Source organism: Paramormyrops kingsleyae, chromosome 9, assembly GCF_048594095.1.
Source record: "Paramormyrops kingsleyae isolate MSU_618 chromosome 9, PKINGS_0.4, whole genome shotgun sequence".
NCBI classification, from domain to species: domain Eukaryota; kingdom Metazoa; phylum Chordata; class Actinopteri; order Osteoglossiformes; family Mormyridae; genus Paramormyrops; species Paramormyrops kingsleyae.
Genome location: NC_132805.1, coordinates 18882341 through 18908373, shown reverse-complemented (window position 1 = coordinate 18908373; position 26033 = coordinate 18882341). Strand labels below are relative to the sequence as shown.

General features: G+C 39.7%; 1 protein-coding gene across 2 annotated transcripts in view; it reads left to right on the top strand.

The window, feature by feature from the left end:
- adgrb1a (adhesion G protein-coupled receptor B1a) overlaps window positions 1-19448 on the top strand; it is a 144074-nt gene extending 124626 nt beyond the window's left edge. The window contains exons 25-33 of one of the 2 annotated variants that reach the window (XM_072716496.1): window positions 4272-4370; window positions 10394-10565; window positions 10683-10778; window positions 10876-10915; window positions 14139-14770; window positions 16291-16326; window positions 16725-16829; window positions 17250-17303; window positions 17580-19448. In XM_072716496.1, the coding sequence (XP_072572597.1) occupies window positions 4272-4370; window positions 10394-10565; window positions 10683-10778; window positions 10876-10915; window positions 14139-14770; window positions 16291-16326; window positions 16725-16829; window positions 17250-17303; window positions 17580-17774 (1429 nt within the window). In that variant the 3' untranslated portion in view covers window positions 17775-19448. The remainder of the gene's footprint in view (window positions 1-4271; window positions 4371-10393; window positions 10566-10682; window positions 10779-10875; window positions 10916-14138; window positions 14771-16290; window positions 16327-16724; window positions 16830-17249; window positions 17304-17579) is intronic. The other variant, XM_072716497.1, reaches the window with a different exon arrangement.
- The last annotated feature ends 6585 nt before the right edge of the window (window positions 19449-26033 follow it).

Genomic DNA, 26033 nt, shown 5'->3' with positions numbered 1-26033 from the left:
GCTGCATAAGCTCAATAGGCTGCATAAAATTAAAGAAATAAGCAGTGCCTTTAAAGTATGAGCCCATTGTATTGCTTGTTTTCTGATAAGTCTAAATTGGCTGTGGAAAATTATTTCAGAACTATACTGTTAGTGTTTAACTATACTGTTAGTGTTTATCGTTTTATTACTCTTTTTGAAATACTTTTCTTTTCACAGAACAATAATCCTACCCATGGATGATAATGCTTAACAGCACTGTGTCAGGAAATACAGTCAGTAGACATCAAACAATAACAATATTAACTTGAAAATGACAAGTCTGCACTATAATATTCACAAGGTTACCGTCTCATTGGACAGGATTTTAGGATCCACTAGAAAGTCCATAGGGAGAATCTACTGCTTATCTTCGTTATTATACTGAAAATGGAGTGGGGTATTTATTTAACAATATAATGAAGCCCCCATCTGCGTATTTGGGCCTCTAATTAAGAGGAGAAAATTGCCACTGCTTAAAAGAGAATACATTCATAAGTAGCCACAGTGGGTCAATTGTAGTGTTCACCCAACCACTGCAAGGAATGGGAAGTATAGAAATAGATTTATTGATGTGAAAATTCTAGGGAGAGTCCGGTGAAAGAAAAGGACACTAATAGAGCTGACTGTAATCTGAAGCACTGAGAAAATCATCACCATATTGGTAACAATTTACATTAAATGTAGCTTCAGAATTAATTCATAGAACATTCATGCACCTTCATAATGCATTTATAATGCATTCATGTAACATTAATATCTTATTGTCTTAAAGCAATGAATTCATAACTATTTCAATGAATAAGGCATGACAGCTTTAATTTATATTAATAACAAACAATGGTAAAAAGTTACATTAAGTGCACCTTCATAATGTATTTATCATGCATTCACAGAACATTAAGTGCATGTTCATATTAACGTCTATATGCTGCTTATTAATTGTAATATTATATAAATCGAGAAGAAATCCCTAAATGAACACACACCATTGGCTAGCAGTCTAAGGTGTATACCGTGTGTGGTTTCCCATTTAGAGATTTATTCTTTCTGTATGGTGATTTGACTTTTTCAGACATTTGGCCACTATGCGAGAAGCAGTAGTATGTTTTTTTTTTCTAAAACATGCAATGGGCATGTGCAACACCAGAGGCTGCAGTAATTACATTGAAATATAACACTGAACTAAGCACATCTTTGCATCCCATTATGCTTCTCAAATGTCTGCTTTTCCAGTGCTTGAAATGTTTTGTTAAATCTTAAATGTCCATTGTCAAACTCTTAATGAGCAAACCTTTCCATTGGCTCTGCAGTATCTGGTCAACATTGTAGAAAACACTCTACGTGTTGAGTATACAGGATCAGGTATCTGCGAATTAATAAGGGACCCTTTATAGCTATCAAATGAAAATAAGGAGGAACCCATATTTCATTTTCATTTACAAGAACTGCCATATTCCATTTACTTTAGATGGCTCATTGTATCTCCCAGCATTCTAAATTACTCATTCTGAGAGTCTCGGTATACACCCCTGGTCAATACAGATAGACACACATACTTATTATTGGAATGATTAGTAACTATGCACTGATGAATGGGCAGCAGAATGGGGCTAATGTTACCCAGACAACTGGGACACATATAGAGAAGCAGCATTCAGACCTACTGTAGCAGAGAAACACTTACTTATAATGCCTTATATACACATATAAAAATACATACACACACATATATACATACATACACATACATTTTTTCCAGATCTGTGTGTGCCTGCGTGTGTGTGTGTGTGTGTGTGTGTGTATGTGTGGATTAGGTTTATATTAAAATGTGAGGATTAAATGTCCTCCACAATGTGATAAAAACCTGTTATTTTGATGTTGTAGGGATCATTTTCCTGGTCCCCAAAAAAATTTGTGAATGCAATCAAAAAAGTGGAAATGTCAAAAGTGTCATATTTCGTTATATTTTGGCCTAGTATCTCTTTGTGACTGACGTCCCTCTGTCCTGTGTTCCAGAACATGTACCCTATAGTTAAGGTTAGGGCTGGGTAGGTGTTAAGGTCATCATGTTGGGATTAGAGTTTTTCCCACAGAAATGAATGGAGAATCCCCACAAAGATATAATTACAAACCTGTGTGTGTGTGTGTGGGTTTGCATAGATCACATTTGAGGACCAAATTGTCTCCAAAGTGTAGTAAAATCTGAAATTTCCCTACTTTCGGGGACATCTTTTGAGGTCCCCATTTGGATAACCTCAGTTTTATAAACATCTGTGAATGCAATCGAAAAAGTAAAAATGCCAAAATTGTATTTGGGCTGGTTACTTATGTTTAAGGTTAGGGACGGGTAGGGGTTAAGGGTGTCGTGATTGGGATTAGGGTTTTTCCCATAGAAATGAATGGATGGTCCCCATTTAGATAGGAAGACCAACTTGTGTGTGTGTGTTTACCACATTGTGGCAACCAATTGTCCCCATAATGTGGTAAAATCTGTAACATTTTTGTTTGTGGGCACATTTTTCAGCTCCCCACAATGTAAACTTTAATTTTATTTTTTTTTAAATCACAGTCAAAAAATGCCAAAAGTCTAGAATTTCGGTTGGTTACTCATGGTTAACGTTAAGGCTGGGTAGGGGGTAAGATTGTCATAGTTAGGATTAGGGTTATGCTCATAGAAATGAGAGGAAAGTCATCACATTGATAGGAATATAAGAACTGTGCTCGTGTGTGTTTTTACCTGCTTAGGATGAGGATGATTCTGATGACAGCTGGTCAGTGGCTTGCAGTGTTGGGGGTTAGAATTTTGCCTCTGCTCTCTTTGACAGCAGCCAGCATGCTCTCCCTGTGTTATGCAGGCTTTACTTTAGAGCTCTGCTTTTCTCCTACAGTTCAAAGGCATGCAGTTCATCTAGTCTGTCTCTAAATTGACCATAAATTATGATTTTGCATGTGCCCTGCGATGGACTGGCATTGCATCTGCGGGGTATCCCAGCCTTGTGCCCTGTACTGGCCAATGGTAGAAAAAGTACTTAATTTTCATACTTACATAAAAGTACAGATACCACACCAAAATGTTACTCAAGCAAAAGTAAAAGTCATCCAGTAAAATGGTACATAAGTAAAAGGAAGAAATACTGGGCTTTAAAAGTATTTGAATAAAAAGTAATATACATTAAGCTCTATTGTTCTTGCAACAAGCATCCTATCTGATTGACATGACTCAAGACAGGTTTGAATATGGCACTGGAACTTGAGTGCATCACAATAAGGAAAAGTTACAAATTTTCCTTTTAATCAGAAAAAGTGGTGGAACTTGCCGAACTTGCTGGTGGAGTTAGAGGGATGTCATTTTTATTCTGTACAAAACAAAAGATCAATCTACGGGCCAAATTTAATAATGAATTTGAAACATTTCGTGGGCTGGTACTTTTGAGACCTCATATAAGTGGTGATTGAGCCAATGAGAACATGTGTCCTCCACTATGGGAAATGGTTGATTATCAAATGTGATCACCTCCATTATTTCAGCAATAGCTAGTGCAGCTAACTTTGAATATTTATAAAGTTTAAGTATTGGATGACAATTTTGGTTTGTTAACCACTGTATTGTGCATCACCATATGTTGTTTGTTTCATCTTCATAAAGATAATGTTTAATGTAAAATGATAATAAGAAAGAAAGAAAGAAAGAAAAAGAAAGAAAGAAAGAAAGAAAGAATATATTGCTCAGAAATCATTAGAGAAAATCTCAATCTCAATTTTGAGTGAAAAAAATATCCAGAATCATGTAGCCCTACTCAGGTGTTCTGCATACAATAGCCATGCAGAATGTCTCGGAGTAAAAAGTCGTTATCTGGCTCAAAAATGTGAAAGTAAAAGTTGTACAGTAACTACTTAAAATACTGAACTAGAGTACAAATCAGCAAAACCTACTTGCACTTCATTACTTTACATTTCTGCTACTGGCTGGGATAGGCTCACAGTGCAAAAACATGCAATCTGGTGAATTTATTTATAGTATGTATCTGCCTGCCTAATTGTTTATAATCTGAGTTTTGTCAATTGAAACAAGGAGGAATTTGGGTAATCATAAAATAGTGCTATCAGCAATACCCCATGCCCTCCCACCCACCCCATTAACAATCTCCCTGTCTCAAGAGAAGGTACAGTGGAAGGGGATACTGCAGCTGTTGTGTCTAGTGGCTCGTAGTTTGTGTGTGTGTTTCAGTGTGTTGATTTGACTTCCGCAGTCAGGTGACAGTCCCTCTGTACAGTATGACGCTCAAATGTGCCAAGTGCGGAGTAATCTCGTCGGCTGATGTGTCCACCACAGCTACCAGTAACGCCATGTTAGTCCCACTAATTATTTCCTCTGGTTATGTTTCCTTTCTTGTTGTACCCTCTCTTCTCTTTTCTCCTACACCTCTGTTTGATTTTGTCCCCTTATCTTCCTCTTATTCTTGCAAGGCAAGCTGAGAATAAGTATTTATCTCTTATGGTAGGAAGGCTCCTCGTGCTTCCTAGGATAGGTTCATTCAGGGCGTTGCCTGTCCTTCCTGGGATAGGGTCATTCAGGGGATTGCCTGTGCTTCCCAGGATAGTTTCATTCAGGGGCTCACCTGTCTATCCTGGCATAGGATCATTCAGGGGTTGCCTGTGCTTCTTGGGAGAGTTTCCTTCAAGGGGTCACCTGTACTTCCTGGGATAGGTTCATTCAAGGGATTGCCTGTGCTTCCCAGGATAGGTTCATTCAGGGGCTCGCCTGTCTATCCTGGCATAGGATCATTCAGGGGATTGGCTGTGCTTCCCAGGATAGGTTCATTCAGGGGATCGCCTGTGCTTCCAGTGATTTCCAGGGCAGGCAACTCCCTGAATGACCCTATCCCTGAAGCCTGTACAACAAAGTGGGCTTACTGGCTTATCGGGGTAACTTGTCGGATTTAAGGTACCACAGTTTAAATGGACTTCATATGTGTTCACTTACATTTTGCCCAGACTACCTTCCGACAAGTTACCCCGATAAGCCAGTAACCCCGCTTCGTAGTACAGGCCACAGGGATAGGGTCATTCAGGGAGTTGCCTGCCCTTCCTGGGATAGGTTCTTTCAAGGGGTCACCTGTACTTCCTGGGATAGGTTCATTGATGGGGTCACCTGTACTTCCTGGGATAGGTTCATTAAGGGGATTGCATGTGCTTCCTGGGATAGGTTCATTCAAGGGGTCACCTGTACTTCCTAGGATAGGTTCATCCAAGGGTCGCCTGTATTTCCTGAGATAGGTTCATTAAGGGGGTTGCCTGTGCTTATTGGGATAGGTTGGCATTAATATGAGGTTCAGCATTCAAATGGTTGCTAAGGTGCCCTCTGGGCTTCTAACACTGTAGCATAAAGATTTGATACTTATGCAGAATTTTGAGTATCCTACACTCCTGCTGGTTCTGGGCTATATTTAGTAATTTAATGTCTTGCAGAGCTCCCAGAATGCTATTTTTATTGACCATTAAGAAAACTACAGTACCAAAATTTTTCAAGATATGCTTAACCTAAAAATTAGTTAATTGTACTGTTTCTATGCTTCTTTCTGTTGTGCTTGATATTGAAATGAAGCACTTAATTATAGTCACTCCTTGTTAATTAGACAGAGAAACAGCAGAAGGGGGGCTGAGAAAGCATATAATGAAGAACAGAATGAAGACATCTCTGTTGCTGATGATGTGTTTGCATGGGGTGTTGTGTTTACTCTGTGGGTAGCAGTGTTGTCTTTTACCGCCTGGGCTCTGGGTATGATTCCCTCTGTAGTTTTCTGTGGGTGGAGTTTGCATATTCTCACTATGTTTGAATGGATTTCCTACTAACATTTTGGCAGGTGTCTCTAAGCTACCCTTAGTGCATTTATGGATTGACATGCTGTTCAGAGTATGTTCTGGGCTTTAACTGCAGCCCTGCATTGGAAAAAGGATTATAGAAAATGGATGGCTGTTTTAAGTGGTCAGCTTCAACTCCAGGAGGATCTGTCCCCTACTTATTTTGCTAAGAACCAATATAAATATATATATACACACACACTTAGACACACTCTCTCTCACACACACAAACAACTCCCAAGAATCGCCACCTTATTGTGGTGGAGGGGTCTGTTGTGTGACTCTGTGATTCTAGGAGCTGTGTTGTTGGGGGGCAATTGCCCATGGAAGGGTTTCCCAAGGGAAATTGATCCTAGGTGAGCAGCCAAACTAAGTGATTAACATAGACCCCCATGACGAGTACATTAGAAAGAGATGTGACCCTGCCCAGACTGGGAAGACTGGGGCTCTGCCCTGGAGCCAGGCCTGGGGAGGTAGCTCATGGGCAAGCGCCTGGTGACCAGGTCACTACCCAAGCATAGTCCGAAAGGGTTACATGGATCCATCCTCCTGTGGGCCCACCACCTACAGAAGGTACTGTGGGGGTCAGGTGCAATGTAGATTAGGTGCCAATTGAAGGCAGAGGCCTCGGCTGACCGATCTTCAGTAACCAAATATAACTATAGTTACATGGAACGTGACCTCTCTAGTGGGAAAGGAGCCTGAGCTGGTGCAGGAGGTGGAGGAATATATCCTTTTGACTTCTTCTTGGGGGACAGGTTCTGACTATTGTCTGTGTGTATGCACTGAACACCAGTTGCGTGGAGGTTGGGGACCTTTGGATTGGCCGACTGGGGTGGTGGTGCCAATCTTTAAGAAAGGGGACCAGAGGATGTGATCCAACTTCAGGGGGATCACACTCCTCAGCCTCCCCAGGAAGGTCTGTGCCAGGGTACTACAAAGGAGGGTGTGTCCATTGGTTGTACCTCAGATCCACAAGGAAAAGAGGTGGATTCAATCTTGGCCGTGGAACGCTGGATCAGCTTTTCACCCTCAGAAGGATATTGGAGGGTTTATGGGAGTTTTCCCAAGCAGTCTATATGTGTTTTGTAGACTTGGAAAAGGCATGTGATCATGTCTCTCAGGGGGTCCTGTGGGAGGATGGGGTGTGGGAGTCTGCTGTTGCGGGCCATCAGGTCCCTGTATAAATAATAATCAATATTGTTATTGATCCCCATTGGGAAATTGCCTCCCTGAACTTGCTCTTTTGTAGAGTAAGCTGTCTGTAAAGGGCAGCTACCTGTTGGGACACCCAGAGAGCTGTGGATTAAGGGCCTTGCTAAAGGACCCACAGACATGCTGAGGTTGGGTTTGAACCAGCAACCTTTGGATTACAGGCACACAGGCTTAGCCCACTGAGCCACACTGGAATAAGACTTCAGTTTGCATTACCAGTAGTAAATCAGACTTGTTCGTGTTGGGTGTTGGACTCAACCAATTCTGTTCACAACTTTTATGGACAGAATTTCTAGGAATAGCCATTGAGCGGAGGGGGTCCAGTTGGGGGGCCTCAGGATCGCATCTTTGCTTTTTTGCGGATGATGTGGTCCAGGTGGCATCATCGCTCTGTGACATGCAGCATTTCCTGAGGTGGTTTGCAGATGAGTGTCAGGTGGCCGGGATCAGGATCAGCACTAGGGAGGGAGGAATGCCGCGTGAGATCAACAGGCGGATTGGTGCAGCATTGGCAGTAATGCGGACGCTGTACCATCCTGTTGTGGTAAACAGAGTGCTGAGCTGGACGGAAAAGTTTCGATTTACCAGTCAGTCTACATTCCACCCCTCACCTATGGTCATGAGCATTAGGTACTGACTGAAAGAATGAGATCATGAATATAAGCAGTAGAAATTAGTTATCCTCTGCAGGATGTCTGGGTTAAGCCTTAGACATAGAGCGAGGAGCTCAGATATTCAGGAGGAGCTCAAAATAGAGCTGCTGCTCCTCTGCACGAAAAGGAGTCAGTTGAGCTGGTTTGGGCATCTATGTTGGATGCTTCCTGGATGGCTTCTTGGGGAAGTGTTTTGGGAAAGTCCAAGTGGGTGGAGATGTTAGAGTAGACCAAAGACACACTGACATAATGTACAGTACATGGAAGGATATGAGATTCCTGACAGGGAAAGTACCAGAAATTATATTTACTCTCTACCATATCCTTATATCTCTAAAATCATCAGTACCCTTAGTTAGCCTGGGTAACCCTTTGTTAGCATGAGGTACCCCTTGTTAGCATGGAGACCCTTTGGGGTACCATTCCAAAGAGTGGTGCATGTATTACCCCAGCCTAGGTGGCCTGGTCTGTAGAACTGAACCTGCATAGACATAATGTACCAATGCTGTGCTTTCTTATTTGTAGTGTACAGTAGCACCTGTCTACTGTTGGTAATGGCTAATTACATTGACTCAAAACAAAAAAAAATCCATCAAGTTTGAATTTTCCTGTCATTAGTTTAACCTTCATAGCTTCTCGACCTTACACACAGCCTCCATGTGACAAAGAAGCATGGCATAGAGCCATTAAATGCTTGCTAATGTAATACCTCTTAGCTCAGCACCATAAAACCTTGTTCTTTTGGGATTAGCGTTGGATGGCCAGCAGTTACTGCTAATTTATTACTCCTGTAAATGGAATGGGTTTCATCTAGTACTATTTGGTCTCCTTTGTGAAAGACTATTACCTCAACACACAAACGGAATAATTATCCTCCTACATAACGTTTGTTATTGAAAACATAAATTTATAGGCAGTAAATTGTTTTATTGTTATTTTTTATAGGAGATGCAGAAATTGTTGGAATGTTTAACACATTTTGGCATTTTATAAACTGGAAAATTTGTAGCTAATAACACATAAAGACTAAATGCATGCAGGTAGAAGGATGGTGTTTAACAGAGGACAAGCACGGATAGGAGTGCCGAAGTGCTGTTGTGAATTTCAAGCCACATGCTGTTTGAATGTAGCCTAATGTGTGACAGAGTAAATGATAAAGAGCAAGCAGGCTAAGTGAGTTCTGCACGAGGCTAAATTTTTGAATTTTAAAATTGTGCATTTGGTTACTAAAAAGTGTGATGCTTCTCCATTTTACTTTCATTAAGGGCTATGGATGGATGATTCGGTTTTATTAATGATAGGCATTATTCATCCATAATTCATGCCACAATGGTTAGAGCTTGAGCAAGACGCAAAGGATTAACAGTGATTTATATGTACTTTGATTTATCCTCTAAGTCAGTAGACAGAAAGGTGCCTGCATTTTTTTAGATCATTACTGTGGCTTTTTGGAGGCATTTAGTATAAGGGAGTACTGTTTCCTTAGTTAATTACACCAATATGAATAATATAGAAGCTGAGTTTGTTTTTGTGTTACTGTCTGCTACTGTGTAAGGAGAGTCATTTAAAAGTATCTTATGCGGCAGTTACAGTATACTTATGAGTGTGAATAAAGCTTGGATAGCCCATACTTTCTCTGCTTTAACCTTAATGAGGTGAAAATCAGAGAGAAGGCCTGGTTACCAAATGTTTCCCTGTAGAAACTTCCAGATCAGGGTAGGAGGCCTCAGTCACTATCTTTGCGTCCTCAGACCTTCCTCACTCACCTCTAATCTATCACCCTCACTCCTCTTCCCCCTGTTGCTTCTGTTCTCATTTTGTTTTTTGCACTATTTGATTGATATGTGACATGCTTATATACATGCATACTTGTAAATGTGAATTATAAATGTGCATATTTATAATCCTGTGTATAATTGCTGTCAGCAGAAAGGGCAAGTATACTCTGCAGGAGACTCAATTAGTGTTGGAATGTTAATTAGATGTCTATTACTCATCAAGCTTAAAATGTAAGCTCCCTTTTACAGTACCTCTTATTGGATGCAAATTCTTATAATGATAAATTCTAATGTTAAAATATTTTCAGTATTCACAAATAAAAATTAAGATTAGTGGTTAATGCTTTACATTAACTGCGCTTTCATGATGCCTTCATAGAAGTATTAATAGAATATTCAGTGCATCTTCACAATGCATTCATAATGCATTCAAGGATCATTCATAAATGGCATGTAAGTATACATAAGTTCCTACCATACCTTAAGAGCTTTAATATACCTTAATAACAAATATTATATGATAATAACATAATAACATTATAATTGTATAATGTTTGTTATTAATGTTTATTAAAGTTGTTAAGGTATGTTAGGATGTTATGGTTTACTTACATGCTCCTAATGAATGTTCTATGAAAGCATTATGAAGGGGCACTGAATGTTCTATGAATGTATTATAAAGGCGTGATGAAGATATATCTCACGTACCGCATTACCGATAATTTTTTGTAGGCATTGCAATGAACAGTGACAGTCACATTTAATGTAGGCTTTGATGGCAGTGTAATCTTGCCCTCTTTGTTTGGAATGTCTTTATCTAACACCAACTCTGACTCATGTGCTTCCTCCCCTTGTGTCCTGTAGGGCATCGCTGTGGAGCTCGTGTGTGGTCTTGCCCTTGCTTGCCCTCACCTGGATGTCAGCTGTGCTGGCCATCACCGACCGCCGCTCTGCCCTTTTTCAGATTCTCTTTGCAGTATTTGACTCCCTGGAGGGTTTCGTCATTGTCATGGTCCACTGTATCCTTCGTAGAGAGGTACAGCATAAGGAGAGTAGCAAGAGTAGTACATGAACCTCACATTAAATGGTAATCAGTCCATTGGGCATGAGGCAGTAGAGCTTTTAAAGAATACTGATGACTTTTATGTTACAGGTTCAGGAGGCAGTTAAATGCAGAGTAGTTGACCGTCAGGAGGATGGAAATGGTGATTCTGGCGGCTCCTTCCAGAATGGCCATGCGCAGCTCATGGTAATACCACCCTTTGGCTCTGAGTGTTACCTAGTTAAATCAACTAAGTAATGATCCCAGTGCGATTTACACATTTTGTTGCTGTTCTCATTCTCAGACTGACTTTGAGAAAGATGTTGACATGGCCTGCAGATCAGGTAGGCCTTGCAGCCAGGTGCTTTGCCTATATGTGTGTGGGTGTGCTTGTTTGTGAATGTACATAGTGATACTAAATCAGAGTGGGAGGATCTTATTCATATAGTGGGATGTGGTCACAGAGTTCAGTAAATGAACTTTGACTTCGGGTTCTATGCCAGCTACAGGTTTTTAAAGTTTTTAAAAACATTTTTCTTGTTTATTCAGATTTTACTTTTACAAAATAATGCCGGAATGGTTCACCTAAATGCATTGTTTACACATGGAGGAGTAAGTGTGGTGAATTAGAGTATAACACAATTTACTTTTACAAGAGCAAAAATGTGATCTCATGCTGTATTGTTCTAATGTAAATAAACACAGCTCCCTTCACAGTTTTTGAGACTCAAAGCTGTACACTGAATTTAATTAAGTTGTTTTTTTTCTGCGAGCAGACAGTCTTTGATATCCTTTAGGAAAAGATTTTGATTATCATCTCAGGCATGATATCACAATACCAAAACACAGACATATCTTATCAGCTGCTGGAAAGGAATGTATCAGCTTTTCAACATGATTTTGTTTGAAGGTATATAACATAGAATGAGTCAGTATATCATCAGTTGCTTGATGCATTTTATTCTAAAATAATTCTGCTCACTTTTCTGTTAATGTCTGAAAATAGCAGAAGTCCTGGCAGTCAAATCTTGTCATGTCAATATTACATCATAATAACTGTAATACATTGTATTTTAATTTTTAAAATAACTGACAGATAAATGTTGGACTATTTTGCATTTCATCTTTCATCAAATCTCCTTTTCCTCACTTCTATGTAGTAGATCAAGGAATGTATCATGTATAAGATCTAAACCGTACAATTAATTGTATTCCCTGGACTTCACACTCCAATGCCACATATGCTTTTGTTGTTAGGATGATAACTCAACAATAAGTTTGATCTTTCCTCAAACTTTTTACAAGTACTGTATGGCTGAGGAACTGGAAGTGAATACTGTAGGTTTTGAGACACATCTCCCCAAAACTGAAGCAACGCCACAGAGTGAAAGCAAAAAAGACACTTGATCCTGTTAAAATTCAAAAAAGTCTTCAAATCAACACTTTGCAAGTTTGCAATAATTTGGGCTAAAATATTTTTACTCCATCATACGAAACAAAACTTAGCTTTGCTATTTTAATGATGGTTCCTTTTCAACATTATCTAGACTGAATATCAGTCTAAAGTTTGCTTAGTAATCATGACAGGTATACAGTAGTACTTTAGAATTCGAACTTAATCTGTTAACAGCTGATCACACGGGGATTCCACATGGGGTTAATGAGGGGGCGTGGCACATGGAAGGAGCGGACAATCGGGGCAGGACACATTGTTTTTTTTTAACCTTACACATTGTTTGGATACATTTATTTTCTTACTTTACAAATGACTATTTTGATAAATGTGCTTAGATGTGTTTAGTACAGCATATGCTCTTCTTGTTTTATCTGGTTCATTTTGTGTTTTGTTCATGCTAAAAAAACATATTTAGGTGTAATTTTTTGGGGCTGGGAACCCCCAAAATTAATTAATTATTAATTAATAACCCCCAAAATTAATTGGTTTTCCATTATTTCTTATGGGGAAAATTCGATCACAACTCGAACTTTTTAGGATTCGATCCGGAGTTCTGAACGGATTAAATTCGAGTTCTGAGGTACCACTGTACTGAAATCCGCATGAAGAACATAATAAAAACAGTGATAACAGTGGCCAATAATGTAATTATATGCATTTAAATAATAAACTAATACAATAATAAATTACTTCATAAACATCTCCAAAGGGTCTTACGAATCTCACGAGAACTATTGATTGTCCAAAACGACATTTCAGGAACCGTTTGCTGTGTTTTCTCTCTAGATGGTGCTCTTGGTTTACTTTGGGGCATACTTTCACTCCATTTTTTTAACAGATAGCTCCATCTTGTGGGGTCAGAAAATACAGCAAATGGTTCATGATGCATTGTTTTGGCCATCATGAGTCTGAAGTAGTGAGCCACAGCCACCGACAATTACATGTCTATAAAAAAGCAAATGTAAGTGATTTTTTTTTAAAAAAAAGGAAAATTAAATATTTGTCTAATATTAAAAAAAAATTTAAGTTCAATATGTGGATGCAAAAAAAATGTTTGATTATCTTGGATTTGAAAACCGGTTTGACTGATTCACTGAAAATAACTGGTTGAAAAGAATGATTCCAATGATTCCAGAATTACAATATCAATATCGTATACTTGAATAGGCGTTTTTGCTTTCAATAGTGTTTCTCCCTAGGACTATATGGCATTGTAGTTCACGTAATGTTTTTCTTTCTGACTGAAAATCACGCAAATACAAATGTGATGTTGGTCTTGGGTAGTAAAATATCAGTTACAGAACAGATTAGCAGTGTGATATCACACATTATAGCAGGATTGCTCGTATATATATTGGTTTTCACCCTGCACAATATTAAGAATTAGATTACCATAACACCTCATGTCTGCCCTAGAATTAGTTGAAGCTTTGATTTGACAATTCTCAGGTCTAACAGAATAAGACTAAGTTGGATTGGGAGACATGTGTTATTAAAATGAGTTTAGCAAATAAATTTCCTACAATTTCTTTTTGCTGCCTTAAGATAGCAACATGCCGAAAATGCACATACCTCATTTAAAAAACACTACTCTTATGGGTGGAAAGTGGGCGCAAAATCAGGGAATATACAAAGAAATACAGGTAACCACCTGATTGGGGCCGAAAGATTCTGCAAATTGGCATGTAAGTGGAAAGTGCAATGAATAACTAGGTGTAGTTTCAGAGTTACATGTCACAGCTAGGTCTAATGCATTATGTCTTAATGATGCTGTAGTGTATCACAACACACCCATGTAAAGTGCCTCGGGGTGACTGTTGTGAAAGGTGCCGTAATAAAATACATTGAATTGAATTCAGGTAAAAACTTTCACATTTCCAGTTGATCTGTCCAATACTAGAAATTGTTGGTGAGGTTAGAGAGTGTGGGAGGAGTATGGATTAGATGAGCATTACCAACAGCCCCCCTTTTTAGTTTAAATGGTTATTAAAAGAAAGAAACACAGTCACATTTCAGTCCTAGGCTTCAAACCTCCATATTTATCAAAAGTGTGTCTCAGATGGATGCTTCATCTTCATGCTGATCTCTGGGTCTAATCCTCATTTCACCAGGTACTCTGAAGCGGCCTTCTCTACAGGGTGATGAGAAAACAGGACCCCAACAGCTCACACTTCAGAAGGGTTCGAACTTCAATACTCTGCCCGCCAGCATGGCTAAGGTGCATCTACAGAATGTGGCTGACTATGCCAGTCACACGCTCACTCTGAAGAGAGACAAAGGTGCTGGTGCCCGGGAGCTGCCTGGCGCTAAGTCCATCTACATCTGTGATGGGGAGCTCTTCAAGCAGATGGATGCAGATCTGACTTGTGGGCCTGCCGAAGCTCCCGCAGCCCCCGAAAACAGCAGCTATGTGCTGCTGCCCAGTAACACATCCACATTGCGGGCGAAGCCCAAGGAGGACCCTGGAAAATATAACATGAATATCGAGCAGCTGCCCCAGACCCGACTCATCCACCTGAGCAACCCTGCTGCAGAGCCAGCACCGGGCTTCAGCCTCAAGGCCCTGCCTGCTGAACATGTCAGTGTATCCTGCTCGGAGAAGGAGGCACCTGCCCAAAATGCGCAGAACATATCCAGTGAGTCACAGATGACTAACAGCCTTGGTGAGGCTGGTGACTCAGGGAACTCCGGTATGATGTCCAAGAGTGAGACTGTGTCAACACTCTCCATGAGCTCCTTGGAGGTGAGAGGCTCCATGAGGTATCTGAGTTAGCAGGAGGGGGCTCTCTGTGTCATTCATTTATATTTTATTCTTCTCTTTGGGGTTTGTGTATTTCAATTTTTTTGATTAATGAAGCAAATCAACAACAATTAAGACAGAAATAACAAGCTAAATTTTAATCAGGAAAATGTGTCAGGGCTCCACATTCGTTTTAAAATAGAGGATAATGACACCTCATGTTTTTTGATAGTTATTGTCGTCTCATACTGTCTTGATATGTCAGCTTGACATCTTTGCCTTTGTCCTCCATAAAACTGATACTCCAAAAAGGTCATGCAAGTCTGTATGGCAGTACTATGTGACTTTTTCCAAATATAAACTTTTGCACCTCATTACCATTATTTTATTTAACCAATCAGTGTTCTTTTAGATTTTTTTTTTTTACCTTAGAAGAATGAAGTATATTATTAAATGCTTTGCATTAATCATTAATATGTTGTATCCAGATGCTGCATTGATTTTATTTTAAAGGTTTACCAGCTACCATGGGTGTGTCTTTCACCTCAAGAATAAGTACCACATACCGTGTGTGACCTGGGTTTTTGTTAAAACTTTGCTAACAGAAGTAACACTGATCATATGAAGTACTTTTAATTACCTCCAACTGCATGTGATAGGTGCAATGGACCACTGCCAGGGTAATTTGTGTGAGGGTGAGGGACCTGCAGCCTGACAGTGCAAATGATCTTTTTATTGCAATGGTGATAGGGTATTAGACTTAACAACAGCTTCGGCAGGAGAGTTGGGATTGCAAAAAATGGGTGGCATCTCTCTAATCATGTGCATAAAACACAAAGAGAAAGCATGCTGCGTATACTGCATGACGTCCTCCGTGGCACTAAGAACTGGCTTGTGTTTGGTGAAAATTGATTTGCTGTCCACCCACCACCATGCTTTATGCTCCTCCATCTCCTCCCCCACTCTCTCTCAAGGTCACAGCAGGCGCCACCCCAGCGCTTGATGTTTCTCTTTGAGGGAGATGAGAAGTGGGGGCGGCACCATCCAAACAGTTGTGCTGACATCTAAAAGCAGGGAGATTTATTCAGGAAAACTCTTTACTAAATGTTATGCAGTATGCAAGAAGAGCTGCAGTATTCACAATCACAATGGAATTTTTATTTTAAAATTACTAAAAAGTGTTCTAGTTCATCTGAAGTGAATTTTAGATATTTTTCTGTACATTTACTTAATTCTGAATCAGGAAAATATATCCTTTGTTTAACTTTATGCTGCTTATATGTTAGGAGCATGGTCCATTGAAAATTAATGGTATTTGTAGTATTTTATGAGAATTGGGTATTAAACCATTTATTTTAAATAAGATAAAGCATTTTAAATAGTTGCAAGCGTATTAAAGTTTAGCAGATGAGTCTTTTTTCACTCAGTCGTGTCTCTCACTCTTGGTCAAGGCCTTGTGTCATGTGTGGGCTTGAACTCGCCCACATCAGCTCACTCTAAAGGCCTTATCTGTTCCTTTGCAGAGACGGAAATCTCGCTATGCTGAACTAGACTTTGAGGTAATATATTTTGTCCTTTGTGCACATGTCTGTATGCTCTCAAAAATCCATGCTTATGAATTTATTCAATTTCCTAGTCATAATGACACTACCAGATGGCACATTTGGCTTAGTGGATCAAGGCCAGTTAAGGCAAGTGAAGAATCTAAATTGCCCATAGTGTGTGATTGTGTCTATGAGTGTTCTTCAATGGACTGGCATCCAGTTCAAAGTCTTCCACCCCACATCATTCCTGGGGTTTGGCTCCTGGTATACTGCAGCTCTGTATTAGATCAGCATGTGGAAAACGGATGGATGAATAACACTCAGAAAAGTAAAGGCTTACTGGTTGTATGTATGCTGTTACACGTGACTTCAGAATATCGTTGAGTGTTGTAATTTTTTTCTTTCACATCTAGAAGATCATGCACACACGGAAACGACATCAAGACATGTTTCAGGACCTAAATAGGAAGCTGCAACATGCTGAGAAAGACCGAGAATCCCCACCCATTGATGGCAAGGTGAGACACTCTAATACACTCTCATCATGCTCGTCTAGACAGCTACACATACACTGACGACAGCCATGGAAGTCAACCAACAGTGTTGCACTTTTTTAACACTGACAATTTATGGAAACAGACATATTTTTTCTGTAGCGTAAAACATTTTAATTTAGTGTAGTGTAACATATTTATTGTAGATTTGTTATCAGATTAGAATTTAAAATCAGTTTTGAATTCTCTGTGAACAGGTTAAGGATCTAATTAATTTGTAAGATGAATAATATACAGTTTATGCTTGTCAGTCAGGATTTCATTTTTTGTCTCACACTAAAAGAGCAATCCATCAGTGAGACAAAATATTCTCAGTCACATAAAATGAAATAAAAATGTAATGATTATGCAATCAGTGACACTGACTTGCTGTTTTCCCTGCAGCCTGGTAAGCGATGGAGTGTTTCCTCTGGCGGCAGTGACAAAACCAATCTTAGTGTGAGTGTCTAAATGGTGTTCCTCCTCCGTTCTTTATTATGTAATGTTCTTTAATGTGTTTCTGCATTGTGTGCTAGTTGTCACTATCTCTAGCTGTTTATTTTTAAATTTTAGTTTTGTTTGTATGCAATTATAGGATGTAAAAAATGCCCCATTAAATGTCTCATGAATATGTGGCAGTGGAAATCGCATTGTCTTCAGCTGCTTTTTTGTATGTATTTTGAGATCTATTTGGACACATGCTTAACCTGACACTGTGACCTCTACTATAAACAGGACAAACAGCAGACTCCCAGCAAACGGGCCTGGGAGGGCATTCGCAAGACACACTCTCCCCCCTCTTGGGTGCGCAAGGACCTGGAGCCTGTTCAGGCCTCACCATTAGAGCTTAAGAGTGTGGAGTGGGAAAAGGCCAGTGCTACCATACCCCTGGTTGGCCAGGAGATCATCGACCTGCAGACAGAAGTCTGACCAGAGCTTGAAAACATCCAGTAGAGCCCCATCTTCTCTTCATTTCATTTGAGGTTGAAACTAACAGACTTACAGTACAGGGGAAAGAGGACCAAAAGAAAGAGAGAATTACAGAATGCAGAGGACCCTCAACTCCATCTTTAGAAAGAGAATTAGAAGGGGAAATTACTTATCCTTTCTTTATTTATTTATTATTATTTTTTTTTACTTTGATACCAGAATCGCCTTTTCCTTATACTGACAAAAGGACAGAACATCGAAAAGTGACTTTTTTTCTATGAAAAAGTTATGGAAAGGAGTGTGAACTGATGCCAAGAAAGAAACATACAGGTTCCACGTGTTTCTGCAGAGAAAGACTTCAGCATTCTGTCAGTGCTAAACAAGGGTAGGATTCCCTTGCAACGTCTCTTTCATTGGTTGGTTGTGGTCAGGCAAGTGAGACACAGAGGGACCACCCTCCCCCCTCCCCATATGTGGGGAAAACCAAACTCTGGTCTGTTTCCATTATTATTCTTTTCCATTCTTGTTGATTTACATACTGTTATTTTTTCTGCTTAATGTAATGAGTCAGCTGAAGACTGTAAGGCCTATATGGCATAATAAGCTGTCTACAGTCTATTACAGTGGATTTCATCAGTCATTATTACAATGAAAAAAAAACAATGGCCCTAATTGTTACTGTTTCACTGTTTTGTATCATATTATCTATATTATAACAACACACATTTACACCCTCCCCTCATCTTTACTGATATACCAGTTCCTCCTTTTGGTCTCTTAGAAATATGTGAACTAGTAATACTAAAATTCTAACAATCAAGCAATTTAAACTCAAAACATCATTCAGGCCAGACAGTGGACAAGAGCAGGTGGATTGGGAAAATGCTCCACTCCTGGCGACTCAATCCCAGCGAGCATGTTAGCTGTCCATGCAAGGAGCCTGATGCACTGCCCTGTGGAATGAAAGGAAAAACGGACCACTGCCTCAGCAAGACTGTTACGCAGCAGCAGGCGCCACACTGGCCACCCTCTGCAAGGCCCCCTACAATGGGTGCAGTGGTGGTGGCCCTGACAGCGGCGTAGTGCTGGCAGGCATTGGCGGCTGCCTCACATGCAGACAGATGTGGAGTGCCCTGTGAAAGGGTTGGATCACAGGAAAAAGATTTAAAGGACTAAATGTTTGACAAAGTATATATAAATACTTATTTGTTAAAATGAACATTTATAAATATATACATTTGAAACTGCAGAAACTGTGACAGTAATTCAAATTTTTTTGGTTGCACTCAGAGAAAGCACAAAGCTCTTTATAGAGAGTCCTGCTGTACAGTACTGTAATTATTTAAACAGAATAACAAAGAATGAATTTTAGCCTATACATATCTTTCTACTGTGTTTTAGGATTTTCATGTTTCTTTTATTTTTTTTTTCCCACCCCCCAATTTTTTGGGTTACTGGACTATAATAGTGTTCTGTAACTAATGTAATGGTGTGTGTTTTAATATCATTGTCTGTACCTTAGCCACTTTCCCCCCGGCCTTTTCTGAAATAGACTTTTGTTTTGTCTCTTTTATTTTATTGATTGCAACTCTTTGTTAATGTACAGTTTCGGAGCACAAAAACTGAATGTGTCTCATTTCTAATAAAAGATATATCTATATTATGAACTAAAAATGGCCTAATGTTGGGAATGGGGATTTGATGTTGGTAGATGGTGATATATTATCACGGGAGAAAGGCATAGGAATTTGTGGCCTGCAGCCACCGGACATGTTTGAAGTTTGATTGTATGCAGAATCCATACTTGTGTTACGGTCTAAGCAAGAACCTCCATATAATGTTAATATTGTCCTGTCCCTAATATAATGGAAAGGCACATCAAATCCTACATCTGAAGGCATCTTTTCAAAGATATGAAGTGCTTGAAAGAGATACATAGAAAAATCTTTAGGCTAATTTGTCAAAACAACACTCTAAATATTTGGTACCAATATAAGAAACAAATCATCACACCTGAAATACTAAATTTTAAATCTTTTTGAAAGATATAGGAAATATAGTTAATATAGTTAAAATTATTATTACAAAGGTTCTATAGGCCAGGCATCTGGAGTCTGGTAATGTTGCCTTTATACTAGGCACTTAGATGATTTCCATGGAGATAGTGAGAACTAAATTTCTCAGAGTGCCGGAGTGCAGTGATAAATGAGCAGTTTTAATGGAAAAAGGATTTACTTGCACCTCATGAGCAGAAATTCAATTTAAAAGACCACCTAATCAGTTAAAAAGGTTTAATTGATCATAGATTTTGCTGGAAAATAAATGTCAGGAATGTTATTATGAGACGTCAACATGCCCCTTCTGTTTGCTGATAAAATACAGCCTTAGTACATGCAAAGTGGTGCAGTTTCCTGTGGATCAGGGGAGATGTTTTGTGACCACAGAATTACCTGAAAGATTCAAGATGCAGCCATCAGAGAAAGAAAGCAACGTGGGAGAATTACATGACATGCAAGTCTTACTTTTTGTTGGTTAAGTTGTAGGTGTTTTTTTCAGCTTTGATCACTCTGGAAATTACACAGAACACTCAATAGAATATTTTATTTTGCACAGCACATAATGTTTTTATGCAACCAAGATACCTCCTGGCTAAATTTTAAAGTAAATGAAAAGAGAAAATAGGGAAAGACTGAGAAATATTGGACATTTCTCAAGGGTCCCTTTAACCTCCCAAACCAAAAATGTAATTTTTTCTAGTATTTAGTGGTCATTGTTGACACACAACAGCACAACAATGAAATGTGTTCTCTGTATTTAGTCCATATGCAACACAGCAGGGGGCAGCTAATTCAGCACTCAGGGAGCAGTGCTTAGGGGCAGTACCTTGCTCAGGGTACCTCAGTGGTGCCTCGTTGGTTGGGGATTCAAACCTCCAATCTTTCAATTATGAGTACACTTCCCTAACCATTAAGCCACCACTGCCCTTGCCAACCCTTAATGAATGAGAAAGAACCCACAGGCAGACTTGCTGATCATAAACACATCCTGCCCTCTTCCCCTACCTTCCTGCTCCTGTGACCCTGTTCCAGGTCCCAAACGGTTATGAAGAAAGCCAAAATGGGAAAAGCATCGTCTGGTGTTAATGTAATCAATGTACATACTCATTCTTGGTCTCATCTGAATGGTCTCAGTCTTAAAACAATGCATCATAATATAATGAAAAGAGAATTAGAGAGATTTTGCCTTGTTGGAAGGCTCTGCCTATCAGTGAACGAAAGACCTTAATGACCCCACCATTAAAAATCAACTGACTGATTTGAGGACTTATATGTCCAATGACTTATCAGAATACCCTGAAGGAGATCGGAAAGATACCACAATCTAAAACAAATATCTCTAAGTAAAACAATAACGATAACATCTGGTGAGAGAGTGCTGTATCTCCATCTTCAAAGACACCCCATTGCTTGGTTTGGTATTTAAGGAAGGACAAATGAGACAGTTGGGGGATATTCTTTAGCCAGAACCCTCCACAAGGTAATTAGCATACTCACTATGTGTAGCCTTTACTTAAGGTAAGTTCACACTACACAATTTTAGCTGTGATTTACTGCTCACTGACAGTTTTTGGAGATCTTCCAAAAAAAATCCCAGATTGGAGGCAAATTTGTCAGTGCTGGCAAATTGACACTCAATTGCTATGACTGAACTGTTCAAAAACGTGACCCAACGCAGTCACCAATGCATCACAGATGCCCGTCAGATATCTAGCAGGCACTACCAGTCAAAAGTTGTACACACACTGAGATTTTCTACATTTCCATGACACTCACTTAACATTTACTAAAACTACACTCAATATCCTTTGTTAACAAATAAATTTACAGTATGTTCAGATGTCATATCTTTAATTCATCAAAGTAACCTCCTCTAGCAGTTATAACAGTAGGGGAAATTCAAGTCATTCTTTCTACAAGGGACATTAAATATTGCTCTCTTTCATGGGAAGATACGGTTAACTAGTGCATTTAAAGTTAAAGGACAGCCTAGCCACGGGTACTGTTACATACTGTTTCCATGTTGTAAAGGAAACTTGTTTCATTTGACTTGTGTTTACATTTATAGTTGTTCTCTCAATCTTCCAATGCACACCAAATAAAAAATCTGTAGTTTATGAAATAAATGTAAAGGAGGTTAAAAGTGGTAGAACCTGCGGTGTCCAAAAACTTTTGATTGGTGGTGTCAGGGACTCCAAATCTTGTAGGAGTGAGTGTCAGAGCAACAGCCAATGAGATTGGGGTGAGGTGAAACCCAAGGCAGAAGTTTGAAAAGGTGTTAAAGAGGTATAAAAAGTTACATTTGTTTATATATATATACACTGACCTAAAGGATTATTAGCAACACCTGTTCAATTTCTCATTAATGCAATTATCTAATCAACCAATCACATGGCAGCTGCTTCAATGCATTTAGGGGTGTGATCCTGGTCAACACAATCTCCTGAACTCCAAACTGAATGTCAGAATGGGAAAGAAAGGTGATTTAAGCAATTTTGAGCGTGGCATGGTTGTTGGTGCCAGACGGGCCGGTCTGAGTATTTCACAATCTGCTCAGTTACTGGGATTTTCACGCACAACCATTTCTAGGGTTTACAAAGAATGGTGTGCAAAGGGAAAAACATCCAGTATGCGGCAGTCCTGTGGGCGAAAATGCCTTGTTGATGCTAGAGGTCAGAGGAGAATGGGCCGACTGATTCAAGCTGACAGAAGAGCAACTTTGACTGAAATAACCACTCGTTACAACCGAGGTATACAACAAAGCATTTGTGAAGCCACAACACGCACAGCCTTGAGGCGGATGGGCTACAACAGCAGAAGACCCCACCGGGTACCACTCATCTCCACTACAAATAGGGAAAAGAGGCTACAATTTGCACGAGCTCACCAAAATTGGACAGTTGAAGACTGGAAAAATGTTGCCTGGTCTGATGAGTCTCGATTTCTGTTGAGACATTCAAATGGTAGAGTCAGAATTTGGCGTAAACAGAATGAGAACATGGATCCATCATGCCTTGTTACCACTGTGCAGGCTGGTGGTGGTGGTGTAATGGTGTGGGGGATGTTTTCTTGGAACACTTTAGGCCCCTTAGTGCCAATTGGGAATCGTTTAAATGCCACGGCCTACCTGAGCATTGTTTCTGACCATGTACATCCCTTTATAACCACCATGTACCCATCCTCTGATGGCTACTTCCAGCAGGATAATGCACCATGTCACAAAGCTTGAATCATTTCAAATTGGTTTCTTGAACATGACAATGAGTTCACTGTACTAAAATGGCCCCCACAGTCACCAGATCTCAACCCAATAGAGCATCTTTGGGATGTGGTGGAACGGGAGCTTCGTGCCCTGGATGTGTATCCCACAAATCTCCATCAACTGCAAGATGCTATCCTATCAATATGGGCCAACATTTCTAAAGAATGCTTTTAGCACCTTGTTGAATCAATGCCACGTAGAATTAAGGCAGTTGTGAAGGCGAAAGGGGGTCAAACACCGTATTAGTATGGTGTTCCTAATAATCCTTTAGGTGAGTGTATATATATATATACACACACACACATAAATTTTATATGCCCAGTAGCTAAAGACCCAAAGTATGTCATACTGTTCCCTGGAATATATGAGGGGTTCATTTGCTGTGTGTTTGTAAATTTTTAGCGTATGACAGTGTTTTAACAGTAGGTAGCACGTTGACACTAGAATTGTGATTACCTGGTGTCATTCATACAGTATGTGTGTTTTCATGAAAAAACTCAGTTTGGAGACCAGATGGACTTGTTGGTGATTCCTCCTGGTGTCTTGTAGTGTGTGACCACCTATCACTGATCAGTCATAAAGTGTGCATTAATTGTGAATAAATGTTGTTTTGATTACTTCATGGTTGTCTGATTTTGCTAACTCCAGTATGCTCTCGGTAGATGGGGCACACTCCCCTGGCCAGAGTTAAGAGTAAGCTAAGAGTAAGTTAGACTGCGGGGTAAGGGATAAGCACTGCTACAAATGAATCTAGGTTTTTGGACTGCAGTTTGGCTCGTATAAGTTGATCATGCAGAATCGGAGTCTCCGATGTTACGAGTCCTAGTCTAGGGTTGGGGTATAACAGAATGAAAGGGAAAGAGAAAGTGGAGTAAGGGAAAGACAGGGTGTGATGGACAAGGGAACACAAGTTGACAAAGGGGTTTTTTTATATTTTTCTGTTTTTTATCGACACGCCACAGACACTGAACAAATAGACCTGTGGCCTGTACTACGAAGGCGGTTTAACCAAATCAGACTTAACCCTGAGGTAATTTGCTAACGCAAGGTTGACAAAATCAGGTTGTCTCCATCGGGGCTAATCAGTACTACGACGCCAGTTAAGAAGTTGATTTGTTAAAACGGTGTTAACTGCATTGGAGTTTGTGCGCGTTCACATATATGGAGCATGTTCGGCAACGCAAGGCACTGTTTGACTCATAGCGCGATCTCCATATGTTTCACGGAGGAAGACTGCATGCTAATTATGCAGGGTTATGAGGAGTTTAAATCAACACTGTAAAGAAAGTAGAGCTTAGATCGGGCCTAAAAAATTAAACCCGATCCTACCTGAGCCCGTGCACCTTGTGTCCGAGCCCGACCCGGTCCGACACATTAACTGTAATTATGAGCCCGAGCCCGATTTAAACCCGACTATTTTTTAATACGTGAGCCGTTGTACAGTAACAGACGTTCTCAACTACAATTCTAAGTTGTTTGAACTACAGAAATTAGTTTAGATTTATCTTAATGAAAAATGCAACAAGGACGAAGCATGTAAACTGCATTGTTTGTTTATTCAGAATGGATCGCAAATAGATCCGAATGAAAAAAAAACGTGAACAATGATAAACACAGAAAATGAACAAGTAATTAACTTTGGATGGCATATTTAATAAATATGATGTTTTAGAATATTTTTAAACAAAATAAATATTTTAAAGCCTATTATAAAACGTAGTGCAAAACAGCTTCATGACCCTAAAAACTAGATTTTTAGCAATGATCTAAAACATGCAAAACGAACAAGAAAGAACTTGACCTAGTCTATAGGCATATAGCAAAATCAATATAAATCGAATAATTTGAAAACACAACAAATAGGCCTATTTTGATATTTTCAAATGTAGGCATTAGTGCAAAAACGCGGAGTCACATCGAGGGACAATAGGGATGGGTTAATGATGCAGGGTAGCCTACAATGATTACACTCCAACAAAAAAAAATAACATACAATATTAACAGAGTAACATCTGATTTAGACTAAATAAAAAAGTCTTATTAAACTGAGGTGATTCAAACACTCCAGGTTGACGGCACGTCAGTTCTGATGGCAGCCTCCTGCCTGTGTATGAGCCTGTAGATGAAGTGTGGGGAATTGATTAGGCCAAGGTTATATGCTGCCTGCTATAGGCCTACATATAATGTAACCATTTTATAATAGCATATTAATCACAAAGTTATAGCCTACTTACATGGCTCTACATGTTGTCATGCAAGAACAAGATTGCGTCCACAGTAGCTGGTTTCAGAGCGGTCCTCCTCTGCTCTATTGTCCGGCCAGCTTTTTTAATCAATAAGTCGGGTGCAATATTTTGCATGCGCTCAAGCTCACCGCGGGTCTCCAGCTTCTCCCATATTTCTGGGAATATGTCCTGCACTGACTTGAGTGTGAGGTAAACTGTGCTAAATCGTGTTTCCCCCATCTGTAGCACTGTCTTCGATAATTGCGCAGCCAGGCCAGAATGTTTCAGATACCTCACGAGTCCTTTAGCAGCAGATAAAGTCTCTCCTATATCTGGCGCGTTGTCGGGCAGTGCGTCGGCATGCAGACTGTGGCGAAGGACAGTATTAATTAGGTGATCAAGACAAGAAAGCCTCCTATATGGTTCCAGGGCTTTGATTATGTTGCTGCCTTCATCTGTTACCCACACTATTCGGCTGAGGGAGCTAGGGTCAAGGACAAATTTGTTGACCAGGATCTCGCGTCTGATATTTTTTCCTGTTTTAGCATCCTCCACGGGAAACATTGCTGTGGTGAGAGTTTTACCAACCAATGTATAATCGTCAGTGATATAATGGCACGTTATTGCGATGTAACTGATCTTTTTGTAGTCGTCCGTCCACATGTCGGTGCTCATCCCTACATCTCCATTCTTCAGAGCATCTTTGAGCGTCTGT